General features: G+C 43.1%; 1 protein-coding gene across 5 annotated transcripts in view; it reads right to left on the bottom strand.

The window, feature by feature from the left end:
- LOC106573813 (epidermal growth factor receptor substrate 15-like 1) overlaps positions 1–20,078 on the bottom strand; it is a 29,306-nt gene extending 9,228 nt beyond the window's left edge. For 4 of the 5 annotated variants that reach the window (XM_014149162.2, XM_014149160.2, XM_014149163.2 and 1 more), the window contains exons 1-22: positions 19,969–20,077; positions 18,825–18,866; positions 18,587–18,676; positions 17,980–18,027; positions 17,762–17,857; positions 17,433–17,498; positions 17,061–17,246; positions 16,619–16,867; positions 16,329–16,486; positions 16,063–16,240; positions 14,114–14,176; positions 13,236–13,324; positions 11,660–11,732; positions 11,285–11,446; positions 10,904–11,101; positions 8,895–9,059; positions 7,409–7,514; positions 6,519–6,575; positions 5,556–5,713; positions 4,877–4,949; positions 3,375–3,535; positions 2,857–2,950 (exon numbers count right to left, since the gene is read on the bottom strand). In XM_014149162.2, the coding sequence (XP_014004637.1) occupies positions 2,857–2,950; positions 3,375–3,535; positions 4,877–4,949; positions 5,556–5,713; positions 6,519–6,575; positions 7,409–7,514; positions 8,895–9,059; positions 10,904–11,101; positions 11,285–11,446; positions 11,660–11,732; positions 13,236–13,324; positions 14,114–14,176; positions 16,063–16,240; positions 16,329–16,486; positions 16,619–16,867; positions 17,061–17,246; positions 17,433–17,498; positions 17,762–17,857; positions 17,980–18,027; positions 18,587–18,676; positions 18,825–18,866; positions 19,969–19,995 (2,539 nt within the window). In that variant the 5' untranslated portion in view covers positions 19,996–20,077. Of the gene's footprint in view, positions 1–2,856; positions 2,951–3,374; positions 3,536–4,876; positions 4,950–5,555; positions 5,714–6,518; positions 6,576–7,408; positions 7,515–8,894; positions 9,060–10,903; positions 11,102–11,284; positions 11,447–11,659; positions 11,733–13,235; positions 13,325–14,113; positions 14,177–16,062; positions 16,241–16,328; positions 16,487–16,618; positions 16,868–17,060; positions 17,247–17,432; positions 17,499–17,761; positions 17,858–17,979; positions 18,028–18,586; positions 18,677–18,824; positions 18,867–19,968 lie in introns of all 5 variants that reach the window. The other variant, XM_014149161.2, reaches the window with a different exon arrangement.
- Positions 20,079–26,010: the final 5,932 nt, after the last annotated feature.

The raw sequence follows: 26,010 nt of genomic DNA on the forward strand, positions 1-26,010 counted from the left end.
TGATGGTTTGATAACTTTTACCACAGAAATGTGAAGTTTTTCCTTATCACTGTCTGCACCAAAACCACACGCAGCTCAACTTAAACAAGATAGAGAGAGCAGACAAACAATGCCCCCCCACCATCTCGTACACACAAAATTGTAATGAAACAATATGCCAGCATGGTATGAATTAAACACATTAAATTAGATAGGCCATACAGTATATTGCAAAAACCCAGTATCAAAATACACGGCGAGAGCAATTTCCTCTTTTATGCTGGGTTTTATGGCGAGCAGATGGGTAGAGTTTCTGCCCACATAACCAACAGAGGATTCAGTTCACAAGTTCATCAGATCGCTCCTCAGTGTGTGATGCCATGCCAAGGCCCTCGGGACGACAGTGTTTTCTGACTACACTTTAAAAAAAGATTCCAAAAGGGTTATTTGGCTGTCCCCAAAGGAGAACCCTTTTGGGTTCCATGTAGAACCCTCTGTGGAAAGGGTTTTATATGTAACCCAAAAGGGTTCTACCTGGAACCAATAAGGGTTCTCCTTTGGGGACAGCCAAATAACCCTTAGGTTCTAGAAAGCCAGTTTTTTTGTAAAAGTGTAGGGAAAATAAATATTCCTTGTAATGTCAGGAAAAACTCCTGGCCTTATTTATGCCAACGTATTGTATCCTCATACCTTTATTTCCACATATAAATATATAAATCATTTCACAAAGAACTGAAACTACTCTAAAATAGGCTCATGTTAACATGGGAGTGATGTTTCTCTGTAGGCCAACCTCGGCTGGCACAGTCAGTGGGCCGTGGGAACATAGCGCTGGTGGTTGTTGCTTCTGAAGGTGTTGACCACATTTCCAATCGAACTGTTATTTATACCCAGCTTGTCAAGGTTAGCAGTTCACAGCCCCACTGAACAGCCAGGCAATCAGTTTCTCTTTCGGGAAATGGAACATAGTCTTTACCACATACCATCAGCTCCACCCTGTTCCAAAATACCAGCACATCATTAGTGCTACCTATCAATGTAATGCACAAGGCACACCTCAGAACCCCACAAACAAAGGTTCTGACATAAATCACATGTCCTATTCATGACCGACTGACTGTATCTCGTAAAAATGTAAAGTATTGCTATGTAATGACTTCAGAAACCACCTAGAAACATTAAGATATTGGCATCAAACTATCACACTATGCTAGTGACCTTTCACTTATCTACTGTATGTTGCAAATTCTTCTCTACCCATAGTTTCCATGGTTCTATAAAACCAGGTGTAAAAGATGTTTATTGGCCAGGGCACAGAGTGTGACCCGAGTCGGGCAAGAGGTCGCCAAAAAGCCACACTGCTCACCCGAGTGTGCACACACACGTGCCTGCACACACACACACACACACACACACACACACACACACACACACACACACACACACACACACACACACACACACACACACACACACACACACACACACACACACACACACACACACACACACACACACAGAGTGGAAAGAGAGGAAGTGGGGAAGGGTGGGGTTGAGAACATTGTTGTTCTTACTCATCATCTCCTGTGAGACCTGATGCTCTGTGTTCTCCCTGCAGCTTGGCATCAAATAATAATGTCAAGTAAGGATTCTAAAGATAGGGGATGTTTAGCTACAATTCATTTCTTTATTTTAATTTAATTTCATGCTTGTAATTCAGCACATAAACCACTCACATGCATCTAAGTTGCAACTACTTTGTAATAATGTATACCTAGGCTACACTGCAATTACATTGCATGTTGAATACATGGTTTTACCATGAGGTGGGACCACTTTAATAATAGTAAGTGGTGAAACCCTGAATACCATGGTCCATTCAACTTCCTTTGGGAGGCTTAAATGGTGAAATAACACTGTTACTAACTAACGTTCTGGGTAAAAATGCATATTAGGCCTAGCTACATTGCTACTAAGTTGAGCAGAACTACTGCATAGTCAACTGGACTCATCTCCTTGCAAAACTGATCAGTTTATCGATCTTCAAAAGGAGAATGAGATGATCAACTCTTCTTATCTGTTCTCATGAAGAGCCTTTCATGTTTTCTAAGCTGCATTGACCATCGCTGTTTGATCTATGATTACTGACTAGCATACTCTACTCTACTCATGCAGAGGTAAGAGAGGAGGTGACACCAGCTGAGTGTTACCTACGGGCACAGACGTCAATTCAACATCTATTGCACGTTGGTTCAACATAATTTCATTGAAATGACATGGAAACAACGTCGATTCAACTAGCGTGTGCCTAGTGGGTATTCAGGGCCCTTACAACTCCTTCTAGTCAACTAGGCTCTAACAGTCAGAAGATTTGTGATGAGCCACGCCATTCATCCTCACAACCTTCTTCTGAGTATGTCACTAGAAGATCCAAGCAAAAGAGGGCAACACTTGCAATGAGATGAGAAAGACCATTAAGGGGAAATGGCCAAGGGATACTAAGCCATCACAATTCTATAACACAGAACCAAGATCAAATTGACCTATATTGCAAAATATACTGTTAATCAAGGTACAAGGTGTTAAGTAGTATTATTCATAGTGAAACCTAGAAGGTAGGCACTACCCATCCTTGGTTAACGCACTACCCGTCCTTGGTTAACGCACTACCCGTCCTTGGTTAACGCACTACCCGTCCTTGGTTAACCCACAACCTCACCCTCCTCTAGTTTCTTTTTCTTCTCTTTCCCTCTCTCTGTTTCTCATTCTCTATCTGCCCCTTCATCTCTCTCTCTCTCCTACACCTCCATTCCATCTCTATTCTCCCACGTATTTCCTCCCTCTATTTCTCCCTGTTTCCCCTCGGGCCTCACTCACCACTGGGAGGTTTGGGTCTGGGGGGAACACTCATCTTGGGCGGCAGAGCTGGGCCGTCCTGATTCCTACTGAAGGGGTCTTCTACAAACCCCGACTGGAAGGAGAGAGAGACAGAAGAGAAGAGAGAGAGAGAAAGGGAGAGAGAGAGAGAGGGAGAGAGAGCGAGAGGGAGAGAGAGAGGGAGAGAGAGAGAGAGAGGGAGAGAGAGAGAGGGAGACAGAAGAGAAGAGACGAGAAGAGAAGGGAGAGAGAGAGGGAGAGCGAGAGAGAGCGAGGGAGAGAGAGAGCGAGGGAGAGAGAGAGGGAGAAAGGGAGAGAATATATGAGTCTTCAGATGCCAAAGCTGAAGCTAATAGCACTAACTTCACAACTGTCCATAAGTTCCAAATCATATCAAGACTGATGTGCAGTGAAGGTGTTAAATCAGGAAGTTAGAAAAAATACCTCTGGATAGGAATTGTGCAGTCTAATGATTAAATAAATAAAATGTAAAAGTTCATAGTCTTTAGTAGAAATACCTGCTGGTATTCTGGGAAACCTCCTCTTCCTTCCATTGGGTCTCTGACCTTTGACATTTGGCTGAAGTCTGCAAACCCACTGTTACTGATACTGCCAAATGAGCTGGTACTGCCTCCAAAAGCAGTGCTGCTTCCAAAGGGGTCCAGAGTACCAAAGAGATCTGAGCAAATATCAACATGAGATGTTCAAGAAACGTTAGTCCAGGGTTTAGGTTACACAGCACGAATACACAGCACAAAAAAATATTCAAAGTATGGGAACCCTGGCACTCTCCCAGAAGCTTCGCTGGTGGGTAAAACCCGCACATTCAGACAAACAAAAAAGTGTATTGGGTCCGCACTCAAAAAGACGTTGCATAAAGCTAACTTCATTATTCGATTTTTTTTAAACAAGACTAATATGAGTTGTGCTTCCAGAGTCAATGCTCAAAGGTTGGCACACTGGTGCATCTATGTTTCACTGTTTCACCCCTGAGTGTGTAGAAACCCTGTGTCGTTTCAGTTAAGAGTGGCAAAATGAGCTGGCGAAAAGATTTGAATATCAAGTATCCAACGTGACACCTTTTCACTTGGCTCATAAGTTCAATAGGCAAACTAACATGAAAACCTGACCCTACAAATATCCAACTGCCACAGCCTGCCCTGTGTTCTAGCACGGCGATGTTATTGCAGTACTGCATGGTGTAATGTGTTTATATGGACTACAGCAATTTCCTAGGGAAAATAAAAAGAGTACTTTCTCGCGCAACGCTAGAGAAGTGAAGGGGTTGATTGAGAATGGGACCTACACACTTGCACAGTTACAGATGGCCCTGTCCAAGGTCTCTCTAGGGCTATTTCAGATGCCACGAGCCATCCTCTGGGCCCTAGCCGCAATGCAGCTCTTGTTTTCACAGGGACTCTTTCAAGTGGTTCATGTGCTGCTAAGAATGGGAACCTTAGGAAAATATCACATCAAAAAAGAACCTCAACTGTTTCCCTGTTAAAACCATTAGGGTCAACATTTTACCCATCTTATCCATACAAATTCTATTTGAGGTAATGTGTAATTTTACACTGATATTTGTTAACCACCAGCACCCAAACACAGACTGAGACCTACCCTGTGTTCAAAAACTTGAAGGGGACAAAAAGGGTTGGAGGGTTTAAACGGATGTCAAAGATGGGAACTATTTTCAGTGCTTCTCGTCACCTGCTCTGCGGGTTAAGACAGCTCACAACGCCAAAGGCCTATGGGCTTATACACAGACAACAGTAGACTGGGCCAAAAAGGTGTGGGTGCTCTTGTGCAACTCACCAGAAAATGAATCACCTTTATTCACCAAATACATTTGCAAGTAAAGAAATGTGACTTTCCACATCACTAGTGTATATCTCTCTATCTCTGAATACAGAAGGCAGACTTATACATGACAGAGAAAGAGATGGGGAGAGAGGTAGCCAAAAAACGACTTGGGGTGAGGAGAAATAGGAGAATAGGAGAAAGAGATTTGAGCATGTACCTGGTCCTGGGCCTCTGGTGGGTTTTGGGCTAATGGATAAGAAAGGGTCTGCGCTGCTTGTAAAATGACTTGTCTGCAAGAACAAGCAGAAAGAAACAGTTACATACATACACTGAGTATACCAAACATTAGAAACATTAGGAAGCTTTGATCCCTTATCTATTTTAGTTTGCTAAATCTACTTCAATCAGTGTAGATGAAGGGGAGGAGACAGGTTAAAGAAGGATTTTTAAGCCTTGAGACAATTAAGACATTGATTGTGTATGTGTGCCTTTCAGAGGGTGAATGAGCAAGACAAAATATGTAAGTGCCTTTAAACGGGGTATGGTAGTAGGTGCCCAGCGCACCGGTTTGTGTCAAGAACTGCAACGCTGCTGGGTTTTTCACGCTCAACAGTTTCCCGTGTGTATCAAGAATGGTCCAACACACAAAGGACATCCAGCCAACTTGACACATCTGTGGGAAGCATTGGAGTCAACATGGGCCAGCATCCCTGTTGAATGCTTTCGACACCTTATAGAGTCCATGCCCCGACTAGTTGAGGCTGTTCTAAGGGGAAAAGGGGGAGTGCAACTCAATATTAGGAAAGTGTTCTTAATGTTTTGTATACTCAGTCTATACACCCATATATAAAATATACTCAGTGTGGTTAGAAGGTGCCATGATGGCTTCTCTGTACCTTGGTGGGGAGGGTGGCACTTTTACTGAAGGGGTCGGTGGTGCTGAAGGGGTCTGCCTTGATGGTGGTCTTCTTGAAGAAGTCTTCTGACGAGGCCTTGAAGGGGTCCGTCTCCTTGAAGGGGTCCCCCCCAAAGGGGTCTGGGTGGAGAGAGAGATCTAGGAGAGCAGACTGTGGATCAGACATGACCTTTCCTTTACACAGGCCAGTCTGACTGGTCTGTATACCTCACACAGCGACGCTATATGAATCAGGTGTACTGTGTAGTCTAAAGCATATAGTGGCTGAGATAATGTCTCATTTTGTTAACATTTTCAGTAAGACTCATTTAACCACGTTCAGGCACTATGTTCTATGTATATTGTTTAGATCAGTTCAAAATTATGTGTGTTCAACTCTCATTGACTTTACTATAGTCAACATTGAGAACGCAGCCATTCTCCATTACGCAAGACAAACACAACAAGTGTCCACAGATATTTGGCAATCACCATTTAGATAACATTCAATATCCAGCAAATATTTTCTTTGGAATCTATCTTATAATTACAGTTAGGAGTAAACGAGGTGAGTGCTGCAATGAAAACACCAGCGTTTTTTCCCCTCATCGTGAAGATAAGGGAACAGAAAGTCCACAATATTACAAAGAGAGAAGTGTGACGGTGAAAGCCTGTTTCACAGTTCCATAGTTTCATTAACATAACAAGAGGATGGCATTGTATGTCCATCAGTGGAGGCTGCTGAGGGGAGGACGGCTCATAATAATGTCTGGAACGGAGCTAATGGAATGGTATCAAACACCTGGAAACCATGTGTTTGATGTATTTGATACCATTCCACCTAATCCACTCCAGTCATTACCACAAGCCTTTTCTCCCCAATTAAGGTGCCACCAAACTCCTGTGATATCCATGTATAATTAAACTCATATATGGCTCTTTCGTGTTGTGAATAAATAAATACCTGCAGCAGGTGGTAGTGATGACTGCTTTGCAAAAGGGTCATTTTGGAAGGGGTCACCTATAGGAGAAGAATCAAGTGGGGGGGAATCAGAGGCTATGCCACAGAGGACAAAAGCTAAAACGCTGGAATTGGTCATCTAAACCCAGAGGAATCAAAAACAAATTATAGAGCACACTTAAGGCAAACAAAGGCAGAACTGCAAAAACAAAGTCTTAGACAAGCTGCAGAGGAGTCCACATTGCTTCTGGTGAAACTACCAATAATGTCAGGGAGAGGGAGGATGGGAGCACTGTGGAAACATTTGAGTGAGGAGGAGAGGGATCTCAAGCAGGACTGTCTGAGGAGAGGAGAGGACAGAGGGATGAGGGGAGAGATGAGTCAGATGGAGAGGAGTAATCGCAGAGGTTGTTGAAAGAGAGAGAGAGAGAGAGAGAGAGAGAGAGAGAGAGAGAGAGAGAGAGAGAGAGAGAGAAAGAGACAAGAGAGGGGGAAAAGAGAGAGGGACAGGAAAGAGAGAGAGGGACAGGAAAGAGAGAGAGGGACAGGAAAGAGAGAGATGGAGAGGAGATGGAGGGAGAGGTAAGAGGGGGGGAGGAAAGAGAGAGGGAGAGAAAAGAGAGAGAGGGAGAGGAAAGAGAGAAAGGGGAAAGAGAGAGAGACAGGAAAGAGAGAGGGAGAGGAAAGAAAGAGAGCCGGAAAGAGAGAGGGAGAGGAAAGAAAGAGGGACAGGAAAGAGAGAGAGGAGGAAAGAGAGAGAGGGAGAGGAAAGAGAGAGAGGGAGAGAAAAGAGAGAGAGGGTGAGGAAAGAAAGAGGGACAGGAAAGAGAGAGAGGAGGAGGAAAGAGAGAGAGGGAGAGGAAAGAGAGGGAGAGGAAAGAGAGAATCAGCACCTTTGAATGGGTCTGTCTTGAAGGGGTCTTCGGAGTGAAAGGGGTCTGTGTGCATCTCCTGAGGGACGCTATTGAACCCAGATGTATTCACCTTGAACGGGTCCTCCTGAGAAGGGGAGAAAAATAGGGATTTTGATGTCTGTCTGTCTGTCTGGCTCTGGAGAGCTTCGGTTTATTTACACTTAAAATGCTGCCACCATCTCCAACCATTTTCCCCTTCAGACAGGCATTAAGGAGAAAAACCAAGTCACATCGACTCCATTGTTTATTCAGTCGACCGCTAAGTCTCGCCAAGCTGCCAAACACGACGGACATCAAATTAAATACTTCACATTTCAATAACGGTCCACTCAGGTTCAAGTGAAGGAATTTGAGTTAAACAACACTAACAGAGACCTCGGAGAGAGAGGAATGTGTGCCTTTAGAGAAGCCCCACTATGACTGCCCGGTTCCAGACCAGACCAGAGAGCCCCCTGAGCTTGAGTTTCACTTTAATAACACACAGGCAATTTTCATTCTCCTGCAATTTGTCCATTCGGTGTCTGCTGCGCCCCACTGCACTCAGCTGGTCCCAATGAAAAAGCCTCCGAGTCGGTAGGAAACACAGGTCTATTAGGGCCCACATTCTTCAGGGTGTCGGGTTTCTCTAGAAAACCTGCCTTCACGGGCCAGACGAGACCTGGCTATGAAAACGCTTACTTGTTATGTTTCATTAGCAGGACTTCTCATTTCAATAAGAAGTCTGACCATGATCCCTGTATTCACTCCGCCATGACAATCAACACTGCCCAGAATTAGGACCAAGAATAAGAGCTAAGTGTCCGAGCCCTTTCAGAATGCACAGGTAATAAAGCTTAAGATGGAATAACAGAGGGCTGCCAGGTAAAATAACTGTGCGAGAGTATTTAAGGCAAGATAATTACATTATGCGGAAAGCAAATAAAATATAACCAAACTATGGGATTAATCCATTTAAGTTTGTGGAGTCGCTCGTTTGAACGGAACATTTCTGATGCTAAATCATGGAAGTGATACCTCCTTTCTCTGCAGGTGAAGGTTTTGCATATTCCCATCATCATCTCTTTATCTGCAGCTTTCTGCAGCTGTTCAAAGTGGTGACAAGCAGATTAATTTCACACCCAGGCCAGCAGGTTTCAATGACTCATCATATTACCATGATCTGAAATGAACTACAACATTACACTAGGGCTGCAATCCATTGTTCAAGTCCAAATGTACCAGCTGTGTTCAGTAGAGTAGAATTAGAGCCTTTTGTAGGTTTAACCAGTTCTCCACTAGACACCAACCATTCAACCTCAATTTACCTCTCATATATATTACTTCTACAGGCTTGCAATGCACTTAGGTACTACTACTATAGGTTTACAAATAGAGCCAGATGACGTGGCCAGGAAAGAAACTCTGGGCCGTAGTAATAAGGCCTGAATTCAACCTCCTGTCCTTTTAAACAGTGTGGTGTCCTCACCATGGCGCCGAAGTCTCCGTTCTCGCGGTCGGGGAATCCCTCGCTCATGTCAGCCAGGTTGGTCATGCTGCCTCTGTGGGTCCCATTCAAGGTGCTGTTGTACTGCTCAATGCTCTTATTCATCTCCTGCTGGCTGTCCTGGATCTGAGACAGCTTACTGCGAGCCTGGAGGAACAGCACATACACAGTAGGTTAATGTAGGGTTTCTTTCAACACAGAGAATGTCATGGTTGTTAGGGTAACAACACAGTCCTATGTGAATACAGGATACTGTGGTCCATGTGCAGGGCTGGCTCTAGACTTTTTGGGGTCCTAAGTGAGATTTGGTTGGGCCCCCCACCCAATCTCGTAGGTAAAACATTTTAATGGCCCCCCTGTTGACCGTGGAGAAAACATTTCAAAGTTTTAAAGTTCATTTCCTGCAATTTTACACATTTTGCCATAAGGCAAAGAGAAAATGTTGCCCTTTTAAAGCAGGTTTTCTGAAATTCTACACATTTTGCCATGACTTTTGCCATGGTAAAATGATATCTAAGTGAGAGTAGCTACGAAAATCCATGGGGGCCACCTGGAGGTCAGGGCCCCTGGGCATGTGCCCTTCACGTCTGGTCGGTAATTCGGACATGATTACTACAAGTTTTGATAATTGGCTAGACTAACTTACCAATCAAAACAAATTTAGTGTGTGACAATTGAGTGACTGTCATTTGACTGACATAACAAAAGCAAAACTGCTGATGCACAACCAAATTTCAAAACTTCACCTTGTGTATTCTACTATTAGAATAGACTAGTGGCCGGGGCCCTAAGAGAACACTTATGTCACTTATGCTTGGAGCAAGCCATGTCCAAGTGTTTGTACATAAGGTTGTGATTACTTTTTCCATTTTATTTCAATATGTCCTTGAGAGACTAAACCAAAAAGAGCCAACACAACAAAAATAATCATAAAGTGGCTACAGCTGAGTACTGGTATTCCCCTTGGCTCCTCACAGATGGTGGGCTGAGAATACAACATAAACTATGGTGGTGTAATCTCAATATAATTCAAATTTACTGAGAGAAGAGTGACGAATTCTGATATTAGAGTCAATATGATTTGGTCCTAAAGAGTATGGAAGTGCTGCCATTTGTTCATAATGAGAGTAGATGAGAACGGATCATCTTTCACTTATTTCGGTGCAATGGCAAGGACGTCCTCACCTATTGAAGACAACACAGCCATATATGGCTCAGCATCCTTTCTCGGGTGATACGAGAGATGTGAGATCTGAGGCGTGGGCTGTGGCACGTGGAAGTCATGTCACATATGATGATTCAGATGGTGCAGAAAGCAGAGGTAAAACAGTTGGTTCTATAACTGAAACTGCCACACCCAAACCTGGCAGAGGACTGAGGACCAGCTGATATCTCCAAATCAATTCAAGAGGGGTTGACGACGATGACATGCACTTTACAATATAATAACGGAATATATTACATTTCTCTCTAAAACAACTTCCCTAGAACATCACTGAAAATGAAGTACGCCTTAAATGTCCAGTCTGTGCAGAATATCTTTCAGAGAAATGAGAGGATAGAACTCAAGGGGGAATGAACCAAGCCCAAATTGAATCTGGTTGTTTCCACCATTCATGACACAGTCTCCCCCTGGTGGTCACATTAGGAAGTGTCTTGCAACAGGTCCTCTCACATCGCAGACACATTAGCCTGGTTCACACCACAGGACAAAACAGAGCCAAGCCATGCTGAGCTGAATTGCCTGGTTATGCATCCACCATAGATACCTGTGCTGAAACCATGCAAGGAAAGGATAGTGCGACAATGAAATATCAGAGCCAGCATGGTTCGGGTTAGCCCTACTGTGTGAATCAGGTAAGGTTGTGGTCCTTGTCCTTAGCCCAATCCCCAACAGGACATCACTGTGTCTGGGACCTCTGCATATCTGGCTGGGAACATTCCTGTTCTTTCTCCTCTCTCACTACCTGGCCCCAGTGGTTCTCTCTCACCTGGTTGATCTCGTCCTGGGTAGCTTTGAGGGACCTGATGATGGTCTCCAGCTGGAACTTGCCGGCAGTCAGGCTCTGTTCCATCTGGCTCTCCTCCAACTGCAGCCGGTTCAGGTCTGCTTTAGCCCGGCTCAGTTCCTCCTCCTGGCTCTGCAGGTCTGTCTCCTGGGAGTGGATCTGGTTCTGCAGAGATGAGATCTGGGGTAGAGAAAGAGATTGACAGCAACAGACAGAGAGGGAGAAAGAGAAAGTGGACAATGTAAGCTTTGTCCACCAATGTAAGGATGGAAGGTCTGTCTACCAGATTGATAGTGAAAAGTAGCTTCATATATGTTTCATATTGATTCCATGGCTACTACATGACCCCTCCATCCCTCTCACCATTTGGGACTCCTCGTTGCACTGGATCCTGACTTCGTTGAGCATGTCCTCCAGCTTGGCCTTCTGCTGGTCCATCTCCTCCAGCCGCTCCTGGGCATCCTGCTTCTGGGCCTCCAGCTCCTGCAGACTGCACGTCTCTCTGTCCAGGTCGTTCTGCATCTCCTGATGGACAGATGGGGGGGAAAGAAGAGGATATTGGTTTGGGGGAAGATCCATTTCATCATTGAAATAGGGTGTTTTTGGAAAAACTGTACATTCCTGATTCATCACAATTCTTCGATTTGGAGAACCACCATATCACATTTAAATATATATACTGTACATATGTGAAAACCCCTGAGTCCCCTTTTAATAAAAAATGGTATGCCTGCTCACCTGCACCTCTGAGGACTTGTGTCTGATGGCCTCCTCAGCATCTCTGATGTCCTGCTCCAGGGTGAATTTCTCCCTGAGAGAGGGAGACAAACACACACAACCATCAACCGACAGTGCCACAGGGTAGAACCAGACAGTCTCCCCCTCCTCCTTCCTTCTCTCCTACTCCTCCCTCTCCTCCTTCCCTCTCCTCCCCCTTCCTTCCTCCTCTTTTCCTTCCCTCCTCCCCCTCCTCCATCCTTCCCTCCTCCCTCTCCTCCTCCTCCTCCCTTCCCTCCTCCTCCTCCCTCTCCTCCTTCCTTCCTTCCCTCCTCCCTCTCCTCCCCCTCCTCCCCCACACCTCCCCCTCCTTTCCGTCCCTCCTCCTCCACAAAAAACAACAAAAGAAAAAGGACAGACTGTGACAGCAAAGAGAGGGTTACCTGAGAGCATTCCAGTGCGTAAAAGCAAGATTGCTGACGCAGCATGAAGAGTATGTGGTGAAAACAAAAAATTGATAAAATACACACAGTAAAGGAAGGTTGGGGGGGGGGTGAGAGGAGATGAGGTGGGATGAGCGGAGATGAGGTGGGATGAGGGAAGGACTCATCCACCAGCTGTGACCTGTCTTCTCCTTTGAAGTGTGCATTTTATGCCATGAGTTCTAGTGTGTAGATAGCATAACGATATATTAAAACACAAAACAGTATACAGATGTTGAATCTTAATTCGAGTCAGTTTGCTGCAGCAGGAAAATAATCCTTTAGCAACAGGAAATTATTATTATAATTAATGGACTTATTATTTTATTTTTTATATTTTATAAACAATACAAAACATACACATACAAACGACAACATCATACAAACATCAACAACATCAGACCTGCCCAGACCCACTAGCACACACCCCCATCTTCAGCGCCGCATCACTTTCTACCACATGGCGTCACACTGCTCCCCGTTGCCCATGCACTTTCCATTTTTAGATAATAAAGCAATTGACCTTTCCATTGCATTAATGACGAAGGATTGGTTGATTTCCAGTTTTTAAGTATATGTTTTTTTAAGATGATAATGAATGAATTTTGTAGGTAGTTCTGCAGGGGTTGATACATTTTCGTAAGGGATATTTCAAAGTGGAAATGACAAACTTCAGAAGCCTTTACAAACCTCAAATAAACTACTAAGTTTAATATTTCTTGCATTGAAGCAAAGTTCTCCTGCAACAGGGTGATCAAATTAAGATCCTACATCTGTAGTTGCTACTTTTATTGCGTTTAGGTTAAACTACTGCTGTAAAACCGCAATGTCTAACTAAATCAAGTCAGAGCTATGTCGAGTGATGATGGATGAAAAAGGAAATGTAGAGAGGATCTCATACAGGATGACATAAGCTGGATATGACATAACAAAGCAAAAAATATCTGAAAAAACGACATCCCTAAAGACTTTGTGTCATAGTGTGTGTTTTTAAGGTACAGAATTCTGGATCATTGTCAGTGGCACAAATGTTGCGTGATGAGAAATAAATTACAATTTGAGATCACTTTGAAAGAAAATAACCCCTTTGATATCTCCACAGTGTTGTGAATTACCTCTGCAGCTGAGCGATCTCTTGACTGATGTCATCAAGCTCCTTGATTCCAGTGAACTCTGACCCTGACCCAACAGAACTGGAGCTGTCCTGTGGATGGACAGAATGAGAAAAAGAAGAAGAGAAAGAGAAGAAGAGAAAGAAAGTTAGCCCTATTCTTAGATGACCTGAGAGCTAGAATGCCACGACATCAAACCATCCAGACCAAACCAGAGGGTAGATAGAGAGAGAGATCACAGGGAAGGAAGCATCACAGAGGGACGGGCGACGGGACGAGTGCAAAAATGTCTGAGGGGAGCCGGTCACCATCGCCATGGTTAGGAAACTCAGGAGGTCAAGTCACACCACCGTTCACAGTCACTGAGTTCTCACAAATGCTTTTCATCATTGGGTTTCTGTCTCGTGAGCCATCGAAAGCATTTGTCGAGTTTTACCAGTTACCTACCCAGAACTTGAACATTATTTGCTGATACAGAGATATAACCCAGAAAGCGGCATTCAGCAGCATTTAGGTTAGGGTAAAGAAGAAAAGAGTGTGCGGTAAGCTCCTGGTAGGGTCTAAGCACCAGACTAGAGCAGTCTACACACACAAAGCACATCACAATTCCGAACCACGATTCCGAACCATTGCGATTCCGAACCATATAAATATAATTTCACACCAAATCAATCAATGAATAGTTATTGTCCATCAAGAGGATACTCTCTCCACAGCTCAATGATGTAGTTACATAACACTCCCTGGCTGCCAAAACAAGTCTTTCTTATCAGAGGATCAAAGTCCCTCCGTCCACTCTTTTAAACCAAGCACCTGGAAGCAGGGCCATGGAAAATGATAACACATTTTCAAAAATCTAAATATGGGAGGACGTCACTCACCCGCCTCATCTCAGACAGAGCAGCCATCTCAGAGCTCACAGGGGTCACATACCCAGACATACTCTGTGGATAGAGACAAGGGATGAAGACTTCCTACTGAACACAAGAATGACACATTGAGTGTCAATCCCAGAAATGAATACAGGATTAGATCTTTTTTTTTAACTGTGTTATATGTCTAAAAGTGTATAAACATAAAGAAAGAAAGTTGCACACTCTGTATATGCCCCAACAATTTAATGGGTAAACCTTATAACCTTTTTCTCAAAGTGGAAATACAAGTACTTTAACCATGTCTCTGCACCAAAATAGGTTGTTTTCAATAAAACGTCACAATAAGGTGTAGAGCAGTGGTCACCAACCGGTCGATCGTGACTGGTGGATCTCCAAGCCATTCCTAGTCGATCACCAAACATTTCTGTTAAAAACCCAACAATAAAGCCTTACGTTCCTATTTTTTGTATTTGTTTGGTGCTGTTGGCGGTAGGTGCGCTTGATTCAGCAGCCCTAGTTCCGGGGAGGCACAGTGTTCTCATTATGAACCATTTCATGTGTCTGAAGGTAGAACTCCGCCTACCTGGCAGGCCTAGTGAGCAAATCAAGTGCACCTATTTGTATTTGTATATGTATTTATTATGGATCCCCATTGGCAGCAGCTACTCTTCCTGGGGTCCAGCAAAATTAAGGAAGTTTATACAATTTTAAAAACATTACAATACATTGACAGGTTTCACAACACACTGTGTGCCCTCAGGCCCCTACTCCACCACTACCACATACTTATAGTACTAAATCCATGTGCATGTATAGTGCCTACGGCTGGCCAATCATATAGCTCAGACCACCGTGTCTGCAGTTTCCTCGCGCCATAGACTTTAAAAAGAAGCCTCGAACGCACAGCAAAGTTGATCATGTGAGATTTCAAAACTTTTAAAACCATGACTTGAGAGAGACTCAATGAATACAGCAAATAGCTGCTGTTTTTATGGGTAAGTTCATGTTTAAGTTGTTATTCTGCACAGTCAACACTTTGTTCAACACTTTTATGAGCAATAAAATGTGCATTCTCCCTTCTTCCACTCAAGCTACAACCAGCACTGCAGCTTGCTCACAGCTGCTCCCTCCCCTCAGACTGGCCATCAGCTGCAGGCCATCAGTCCAGTAAAATAAATAAGCTAATTATTATGCTCACTCAGCTGTGCCTCACAAGTAATACAACAAATTATAAATTACCAGTGTGATCATATACCTACAATGTTGAAATATAATTTCAAAATGGTCTGAGAAGAACAACATTGGCAGGGCAATTCAAACGTAGACAATATACAGTGATAATATATTGGGCCAAAGCCTACTGCACAAACTTCATTGCTACAAAACTGTTTTTAATTGGTTAATGTTGCATAGGCTTAAGTTTTTGAAGTCCTGTTTAAAAACAAATCTGAGCGGTAGATCTCAGCTTGCATTTTGCCTCAGAAAGTGATCTTGACACTGGTGTAGAGCGTTCGATTTGCCTACTGGGGAACAAGGAGACACACAGCTCCGCTAAAACCACTGACAACTGCGTGCCGTTTTCAAGGGATTGTTAAATACATGTGAACTATTTGGTTGTAATATCATTAGCTCTTGAAGAGCATGTTTACTGATCACGATAAGCAGGCAGGTACTTGCTGTATAACTCTGATGACAGAGCTAAATGAGCGCAATTGCTTTGCATGGAATAATCTGAAACTTGTAGTTCTGACTATGCTCAATAGGTGATTTATTTAAACAAAATAGTTATAACATTTATTTAACAATCCCTTAAAAACGGTATGTAGTTGTCAATGGTTTTAGCGAAGCTGGGGGTCTCCTTGCCCCCCAACAGCCAAATCTAATGTATTGTGACGCTTTATTGAAAACAACCTATAGAAAGCGTGTGTATGTGTGTGTGGTGCATGAATGCGTACATGGGAGGGAGTGGTACACACTGGAACGGGAGTGCCCCTCTCTGAAGGGGGGATCATGTCAGGGGTCAGGGCCTGAGGAGGGTCCATGCCTTTGCTGACTTTCTGCTGGATGAAGTGCATGGCCAGAGCAAACTGCTCCCGCGTCAGCTTCCCCATCTGCCTGGTGTCTGCCAGGGCCCTGGACACACAATAATAACAACGTGAGTAATACAGTCAACTTCAGTCCGGTAATCAGGTGGCATCAGCCATCAGTCAGTCTCTCCTACCATATATGTGCCAGTAGGTTCTGGGGCAGCCCTGAGTGCATGAAGATGTCCTTGACTTCCATTCCGCTGACAAAGCCATCCAGATCCAAGTCTGTCTTCAGGAAGATTTCATCAAAGCGTCCTCTGTCTGTCACCGGGACCACCCAGTTCACTGAGTGCTGGCATGGAGAGGAGATTACACGCATTATCACACACACATCTCACATCTCACATGTTAAATGTTTTTGTGTGTGTGTGTGTGTGTGTGTGTGTGTGTGTGTGTGCGTGCGTGCGTGCGTGCGTGTGCTTACCTGTGCAGATTTGAGTGTGTGTTTGGGGGAGAGGCTGCCGGCACTGTTGAGGGAGTTCATGCTGCCGTGGGAAGGGGTGGAGCGCAGGCTGTCCTTGGGGGGCGGGGGGCTGGCGGGCAGCACAGGCACGGTGCCACCAGGGAGGGAGCCAACCAGAGACTTCTTCCTCTTGTTCGGAGGGATGAGAGAGGAGGGGAGAACAGAGGGGACCGGCTCCTTCTCCAGGGCCCGATAGACCAGGTGCATGGCCTGGAGAACAGAGGGGAAAGAACAAAGATGACAAAAGTTATTACTAGTCATTACAAATGCTATTACAAGTAAGCCTTATTACCAATGTTATTAGACAGTTATTATATTTTACTATTGTGTCAGTTATAATCTTATACACATGTGAAGGTGAGCTGTGAAATATTAGTTTTTTATTTACTGGAGTACACCTTACCACAGCAAACTCATCTCGATCCAGATGTCCATCTTTATCAATGTCACTAAGATCCCAAACCTTTCCTAACACGTCCAGAGGTAGTTTTGAGTTGATTAGAACTGGTTTTACTTTGTCACCAGAGAGCAGTCCACTGACTGGTGCAAGACTTTCAAATATCCCATCGAATTTACCCTTTTCTTCGGGCTGGAATAGAAAATGAACAAAAAGAACAATGAGCGATTGATAAACAAAGGTAAACTCATTGTTGATGATTCTCTGAATTCTGTTCAGTGTTTTCGATGATAAAATAAAGAAAAGTCTAAGATACAAAACAAATATATTTCTGTATCAACCAAACATATGGTCCTGGGGTGTTTCAACATGACTCACCCTCACAGCCCAGTGGGGTTCACTAGAGATGGATGATGTGCTGAGCGATGGGCTGCTTGTGTCCTTCTATAACAAAACAATTTAAAAAATAACCTCACCTTCACGCTTACTTTACAATCTCCCAACCAAACATATTAACATATAGAGTTTGAGAAAATAAACGCATCATAAAACTATCATGAAATGTGTGTAGTTAGGAATGTACTAGGTAGGATTGTACTAGTTAGGATTGTACTAGGTAGGATTGTACTAGGTAGGATTGTACTTGGTAGGATTTTACTTGTTAGGATTGTACTAGTTAGGATTGTACTAGTTAGGATTGTACTCACAAATTTTGGGGGAGGGATAGTGAGGTTCAGACTAGTGAGGCTGACGTCTTGTTCGCTCTGTGCACAGGCCACCAACCGCAGAGCTACATAGAACCCCTATTAGACAAGACAGGACAACAGCATTGTTTATGGGAACCATACAAATACCAGCTCAATTGCCCTCAAGGGCCACAGAATCAAAGGCATCGCACAAAGGGAGGAAATGATTAGTTCTCTACCTGTTTGTCCAAGAACCCTTTCCCATCTGGGTCTGCCAAATCCCAGATCTGAGGGGAGACAAACACAAACAAGATGATTAACTAAGGAAACATCAATTAAAGCATCAATGTGCAACAATCATTATGGAATGTGTACAAAGTAAAGTAAATAACAATCAATGTGCATAAAAGTCCCAGATAACCAGCTGAATGTGATGGTGAGATAGAATAGGCTAAGACTCAAAGCAAAGTATGACATAAACAGACCAAGGTAACAAGTAAAACAAAAGATGGGTACAAACGGTACACCAAATATAGCTGAAACAAGTACACACCCTAAAGGTTCTGATAAATAGAAAGGAAAGACATTGATCCAATCAGACCAGGCAATGATGTAAGATGTGGTCATCTTTTCCAGTTATATTCCTCTGGGAATACTGAAGCATGCCTGTGTGTAGATGCTCGTATTACTCCTTAATGACAGAGACACTCTAATAAACATAACTTCCTGCTGGTTGCTTTCAGAACAGTTTATCCATCTACAGTGTCCAAGACTGTTCCCTTGAGTCTGCCACTCTGCCCAAGGCTTCAGAGGCCGGCAGCGCTACACAGTACCAGTGCTACCCACCTTTCCCAAGGTGACATCAGGAAGGCCAGATTTCTTCAGGAACAACGCAGCTTCCGTGGGCCCTACTCTCCCCGTGTTTCCTGGGTCCACCTTGCAACAAGCACACAGCAAACCAAATTATTAAATGTTTCTATCCACACCTCCACTCTATACTGTTGAATGTGTGTGAAATGGAATTATCCCCAATCTATGTAGACAATATGACTATGTGATAACCAAACTTAAAAATGTATTTTACCTGTCTATAAAAGTTCTCGTACACAGGGTTCCCACTTGACAGCTGATTGGGGAAAGGTTTTTCAGATTACTCATAGCATTTCAAATAGCTGCTGGAAACCATTGTCTTACGTCAAATAGTGTGACACACCCCACCAAACTACTACTGACATCTGGACCCATCCTTTAAAAAGCCACTTAAGGGTCTATCACAAACAACAGCCAGAGAGGGATTTCCTGTCCCATGACATCAAATATGAATGTCCTCTAATAGGCCATAGCCAAGTTGTTGAGTACCTTTTGTGAGCTCTTTAAACTTAAAGCATTGTGTGAATTATAAGATGGCAAAAGGGGTTATAAATCCATGTTCTCCAATAACACTAAAAGCCAATCTTTGCCATGTTTTAATGGAATAACTAGAAGCATCATGTAGCCTAGCTAATGTGACTGACACAAAACTGGTCCTCTCTGCAATCTTACTTAAAATGCAAAGTAGCCAGCATCGACATAAGCGCACAAGCTGGTCAGTCATCATTCATTACATCTAGTAGGTAGCTGCAGGCATTACGGTATCACTACTCACTTCATAGCTATCACAGTGTAGCAGTGTATTAATATGTATATATTAATACACTGTTATTACAGTAACTATTCGTGTTATTACAATGTTATAATAGTCAAATTGTGTAGCTTGCTAGCTAGTATTGTTTAGCTGGCAAGCTAGCTAAGCTTACCTAGCTAACTATGTATAGCTAGCCTTCTAGCTCGCTATAGCTAACTAACGTTGAAATATGTTGGTATGTTTTGGTTGCATACATTTTGCTCTTCTGTCTTGTATCTAAATCTAAATATTTATGAAACATATCTCAAAATATCTTTCCTCAAATGAGCATTAACTTTAGCTAGCTTGTTCATTTTTCAAGCAAGCTAACGGTAGCTAGCCCACTAGCGAGGCTAGCTAACTAGCTTTCTAACGGTACTCTCTTCAAGCTTACTGTCAAGGCCTTGTCCCATCCAGCTAGCAAGCTAAATACCTTCGCTATTTGTCTTCTTTCTTATACAAATTGGATAAAGAGCACACCACTAAAAACTGCAGGTCATCAGCATGCACAACAGCTAGACTGAAAGTCCACTGCATAATATTGAATACATTCGTGTAACATTACCTGGGTGAGAGATGTGAGAGCTGCCATCTTCCCTGTTGCTGCGGGAACGCACACACCCTCCAGCTCGTAGACAACACCACCTCCTAGTGGACAAGCTTTTGCATGGCACTTATGATTGAAATGATTGGTCTTTCAAACGTGTGGAAATTGTCATATTGTTTCAAGCAGCAATGTAAAGTACTTAAGTATAAAAACTTTAAAGTACCACTTAAGTCGTTTTTTATGGTATCTGTACTTTAGTTTACTATTTTTATTTTTGACAACTTTTACATTTACTTCACTACATTCCTAAAGAAATAAATGTACTTTTTAATTTATTTTCCCTGACAGCCAAAAGTACTCTTCACATTTTGAATGCTTAGCAGGACAAAAAAAGTGTCTAATTTACGCACTTATCAAGAGAACATCGCTGGTCATCCTCTACCTCTGATCTGGTAGACTCACTAAACACACATGCTTTGATTTTAAATTCTGAGTGTTGGAGTGTGCCCTGGCTTTCCATACATTAAAAAAAACAAGAAAATATTGCTGTCTGGTTTGCCCTCCAATAAGGAATTTGAAACGATTTATACTTTTACTTTTTTAGCAATTATATTATATGCTTTTGATACTTAGTATTCAGACCCGTTGACTTTTTCCACATTTTGTTCCGTTACAACCTTATACTAAAAATCTTGCATCAATCTACACAAAATACCCCATAATGACAAAGCAAAAACTGATTTTTAGACATTTTTTAAAAATATCTATAAAAAATGTAAAACTGAAATATTCAGACCATTAACTCAGTACTTTGTTGAAGCACCTTTGGCAGCGATTGCAGCCTCAAGTCTTCTTGGGTTTGACGCTACAAGCTTGGCACACCTGTATTTGGGGAGTTACTCCCAATCTTTTTTTTTTTTTGTCATTTTAGCAGACGCTCTTATCCAGAGCGACATACAGTAGTGAATGCATACATTTCATTTCATGCATTTTTTTTTTTTTGTACTGGCCCCCCGTGGGAATCAAACCCACAACCCTGGCATTGCACACACCATGCTGGCGTTGCAAACACCATGCTGTACCAACTGAGCCACAGGGAAGCTGATCCTCTCAAGCTCTGTCAGGTTGGATGGGGAGCGTCGCTGCACAGCTATTTCAGGTCTCTTCTAAGATGTTCGATCAGGTTTAAGTCCGGACTCTGGCTGGGCCACTCAAGGACATTCAGAGACTTGTCCCGAAGCCACTAGTGCATTGTCTTGGCTGTGTGTTAAGGGTCATTGTCCTGTTGGAAGGTGATCCTTCACCCCAGTCTGAGGTCCTGAGCACTCTGGAGCAGGTTTTCATCAAGGATCTCTCTGTACTTTGCTCTGTTCATCTTTCCCTCAAGCCTGACTAGTCTCCCGGTCCCTCTAGCTGAAAAACATCGCCATTGCATGATGCTGCCACAACCATGCTTCACTGTAGGGATGGTGCCAGGTTTCCTCCAGACCTGACGCTTGGCATTCAGGCCAAAGAGTTCAATCTTGGTTTCATCAGACTAGAGAAACTTATTTCACATGGTCTGAGAGTCCTTTAGTCCTTAACTCCAAACAGGATGTGGCAGTCTCTATGGGTGTGCCACAGGGTTCAATTCTCGGGCCGACTCTCTTCTCTGTATACATCAATGATGTTGCTCTTGCTGCTGGTGATTCTCTGATCCACCTCTACGCAGACGACACCATTCTGTATACTTCTGGCCCCTCTTTGGACACTGTGTTAACTAACCTCCAAACGAGCTTCAATGCCATACAACTCTCCTTCTGTGGCCTCCAACTGCTCTTAAACGCAAGTAAAACTAAATGCATGCTATTCAATCGATCACTGCCCGCACCTGCTCGCCCGTCCAGCATCACTACTCTGGACGGCTCTGACTTAGAATACGTGGACAACTACAAATACCTGGGTGTCTGGTTAGACTGTAAACTCTCCTTCCAGACTCACATTAAGCATCTCCAATCCAAAATTAAATCTAGAATTGGCTTCCTATTTCGCAACAAAGCATCCTTCACTCATGCTGCCAAATATACCCTCGTAAAACTGACCATCCCACCGATCCTCGACTTGGGTGATGTCATCTATAAAATAGCCTCCAACACTCTACTCAACAAACTGGATGCAGTCTATCACAGTGCCATCCGTTTTGTCACCAAAGCCCCATACACTACCCACCATTGCGACCTGTACGCTCACGTTGGTTGGCCCTCGCTTCATTCTCGTCGCCAAACCCACTGGCTCCAGGTTATCTACAAGTCTCTGCTAGGTAAAGCCCCGCCTTATCTCAGCTCACTGGTCACCATAGCAGCACCCACTCGTAGCACGCGCTCCAGCAGGTATATCTCTCTGGTCACCCCCAAAGCCAATTCTTCCTTTGGTCATCTTTCCTTCCAGTTCTCTGCTGCCAATGACTGGAACAAACTGCAAAAATCTCTGAAGCTGGAGACTCATATCTCCCTCACTAGCTTTAAGCACCAGCTGTCAGAGCAGCTCACAGATCACTGCACCTGTACATAGCCCATCTGTAAACAGCCCATCTATCTACCTACCTCATCCCCATACTGTATTTATTTATTTATCTTGCTCCTTTGCACCCCAGTATCTCTACTTGCACATCTACCATTCCAGTGTTTAATTGCTATATTGTAATTACTTCGCCACCATGGCCTTAACTTACCTCATTTGCACTCACTGTATATATACTTTTTGTTTTCTTTTGTTCTACTGTATTATTGACTGTATGTTTTGTTTATTCCATGTGTAACTCTGTGTTGTTGTATGTGTCGAATTGCTATGCTTTATCTTGGCCAGGTCGCAGTTGCAAATGAGAACTTGTTCTCAACTAGCCTACCTGGTTAAATAAAGGTGAAATATATATATATATATATATATATATTTCTTTGAAACAGGATGTCATGTGCCTTTTACTGAGGAGTGGCTTCTGTCTGGCCCCTCTACCATAAAGACCTGATTGGTGGAGTGCTGCAGAGATGTTGTCCTCCTGAAAGGTTCTCCCATCTCAACAGAGGAACTCTGGAGCTCTGTCAGAGTGACTATCGGGTTCTTGGTCACCTCCCTGACCAAGGCCTTTCTCCCCCGATTGCTCAGTTTGGCAGGGCGGCCAGCTCTAGGAAGAGTCTTGGTGGTTCCAAACTTCTTCCATTTAAGAATGATGGAGGCCACTGTGTTCTTGGGGACCTTCAATGCTGCAGAAATTGTTTGATACCCTTCCCCAGATCTGTGCCTCGACACAATCATGTCTCGGAGCTCTACGAATAATTCCTTTGACTTCATGGCTTGGTTTTTGCTCTGACAAGCACTGTCAACTGACATGCACTGTCAACATGTCCAATTAATTGAATTTGATGGACTCCAATCAAGTTGTAGAAACATCTCAAGGATGATCAATGGAAACAGGATACACCTGAGCTCAATTCCGAGTTTAATAGAAAAGGGTCTGAATACTTATGTAAATAAGGTATTTATTTTTTTAATCTGTTTTTGACTTTGTCGTTATAGGGTATTGTGTGCAAATTGATGAAGAAATGTAATTACATTTTTTTAGAATAAGGCTGTAACTTAACAAAATGTGGAAAAAGGGAAGGGGTCTGAATACTTTCCGAATGCACTGTAAGTAAACTCAGCAAAAAAAAACATCCTCTCACTGTCAACTGTGTTTATTTTCAGCAAACTTAAATATTGTGTAAATATTTGTATGAACATAACAAGATTCAACAACTGAGACATAAACTGAACAAGTTCCACAGACATGTGATTGACATAAATGGAATAATATGTCCCTGAACAAAGGGGGGGGGGGGTCAAAATCAAAAGTAACAGTCAGTATCTGGTGTGGCCACCAGCTGCATTAAGTACTGCAGTGCATCTTCTCCTCGTGGACTGCACCAGATTAGCCAGTTCTTGCTGTGAGATGTTACCCCAATCTTCCACCAAGGCACCTGCAAGTTCCCAGACATTTCTGGGGGGAATGACCCTAGCCCTCACCCTCCGATCCAACAGGTCCCAGATGTGCTCAATGGGACTGAAATTCAGGCTCTTCGCTGGCCATGACAGAACACTGACATTCCTGTCTTGCAGGAAATCATGCACAGAATGAGCAGTATGGCTGGTGGCATTGTCATGCGGGTCATGTCAGGATGAGCCTGCAGGAAGGGTACCACATGAGGGAGGAGGATGTCTTCCATGTAACGCATAGCGTTGAGATTGCCTGCAATGACAACAAGCTCAGTCCAATGATTCTGTGACACACCGCCCCAGACCATGACGGACCCTCCACCTCCAAATCGATCCCGCTCCAGAGTACAGGCCTCGGTGTAACGCTCATTCCTTTGACGATAAACACGAATCCGACCATCACCCCTGGTGAGACAAAACCACGACTCATCAGTGAAGAGCATTTTTTGCCAGTCCTGTCCGGTCCAGCGACGGTGGGTTTGTGCCCATAGGCGATGTTGTTGCCGGTGATGCCGGTGACATTGCAATTCATTGCCCTGGCCACATCTGCAGTCCTCATGCCTCCTTGCAGCATGCCTAAGGCACGTTCACGCAGATGAGCAGGGACCCTGGGCATCTTTCTTTTGGTGTTTTTCAGAGTCAGTAGAAAGGCCTCTTTAGTGTCCTAAGTTATCATAACTGTGACCTTAATTGCCTACTGTCTGTAAGCTGTTAGTGTCTTAACGACTGTTCCACAGGTGCATGTTCATTAATTGTTTATGGTTCATTGAACAAGCATGGGAAACAGTGTTTAAACCCTTTACAATGAAGATCTGTGAAGTAATTTGGATTTTTACTAATTATCTTTGAAAAACAGGGTCCTGAAAAAGGGACGTTTCTTTTTTTTTGCTGAGTTTATGTTTAAAATCAAATACTTTTAGACTTTTACTCAAGTAATATTTTACTGGGTGACTCACTTTTACTTTAGTCATTTTCTATTAAGGTATCTTTACTTTTACTCAAGAATGACAATTGGGTACTTTTCCCACCACTGGATTCAAGATGCATAGTCTTGTGTAACCATAACCAATGACACAATTTTAAAGCTTTGAAAAACTATTTATTGTACTGAAACAATAACCTTAAAAAACATTCAGCAAAGCTTCAAGTGGTGCATTTAAGGCTAAATCCCTATGCTTTATTGTAGTTTCAAAGAAGAAAAAACCAAAAGTTAAACAACAAAACAAGATGATAAAAATCAATATCATCACTCCTGTGGTTCCACAGCATGCCATAGCTCAGCTTAAGCCTCTGTTATAAAACTCATGCAACCAACCAACCAACCCTACATCGCTCAGAGCAACAGTCTTCACAATAAAGTGGCTTGTTTTGCAAAGGCTGAAATCAACTCCATGTACATTATGATACAGAAAGATTGATCTTTCTCGTCTACACACAAGAGAAAAGAAAAGGCAGAGGCCAGTGTTGTGTGTTGTTCACACAAAACTGGGGGGTTTCTAGCACTTCCAGAACTTCACTGCACTTTTAACACCTTTTATAGGATGGCTGTTTGATTATGATAGGCAATATAAATCCTATGGCACTCATCTATGAATTATTAAAAGACACAATTTGACTAACCATGGACCTATAAAAAAATCTGTACACAATTTTCCACAAACGAACAATTCATCTTCAACAAAATGAGACTAACCTCAATGCATGGTAGAGTAATTACATGGATAAAAAAGAACGTACAGCATGATTTATTTTGACATGATACATTAAGGATCAGGGGCAATCAAAACACACAAGAAAGTGTTCGGGGGGAACAGAATCAGGTGTGCATAAGATGCTTATTAAATAATAACAAAGGGACATGGCTCAAATGACATTCAGCTCGAACTAAACATCTAATCAAATCAAAATACAGATGAAAACTATCTTGGTAAATAGTGTGGTCTACAGCTTATCATTAGAACTAGCTTTCAAGTGTTTAGAAAGCATTTGTAAAAAACAACAATGTTGCTCAAACTTCATTTAGTGCAGTCATGTGGTACCTTACAGTGAAAC

The sequence above is a fragment of the Salmo salar genome, chromosome ssa16 (assembly GCF_905237065.1).
Source record: "Salmo salar chromosome ssa16, Ssal_v3.1, whole genome shotgun sequence".
NCBI classification, from domain to species: Eukaryota; Metazoa; Chordata; class Actinopteri; order Salmoniformes; family Salmonidae; genus Salmo; species Salmo salar.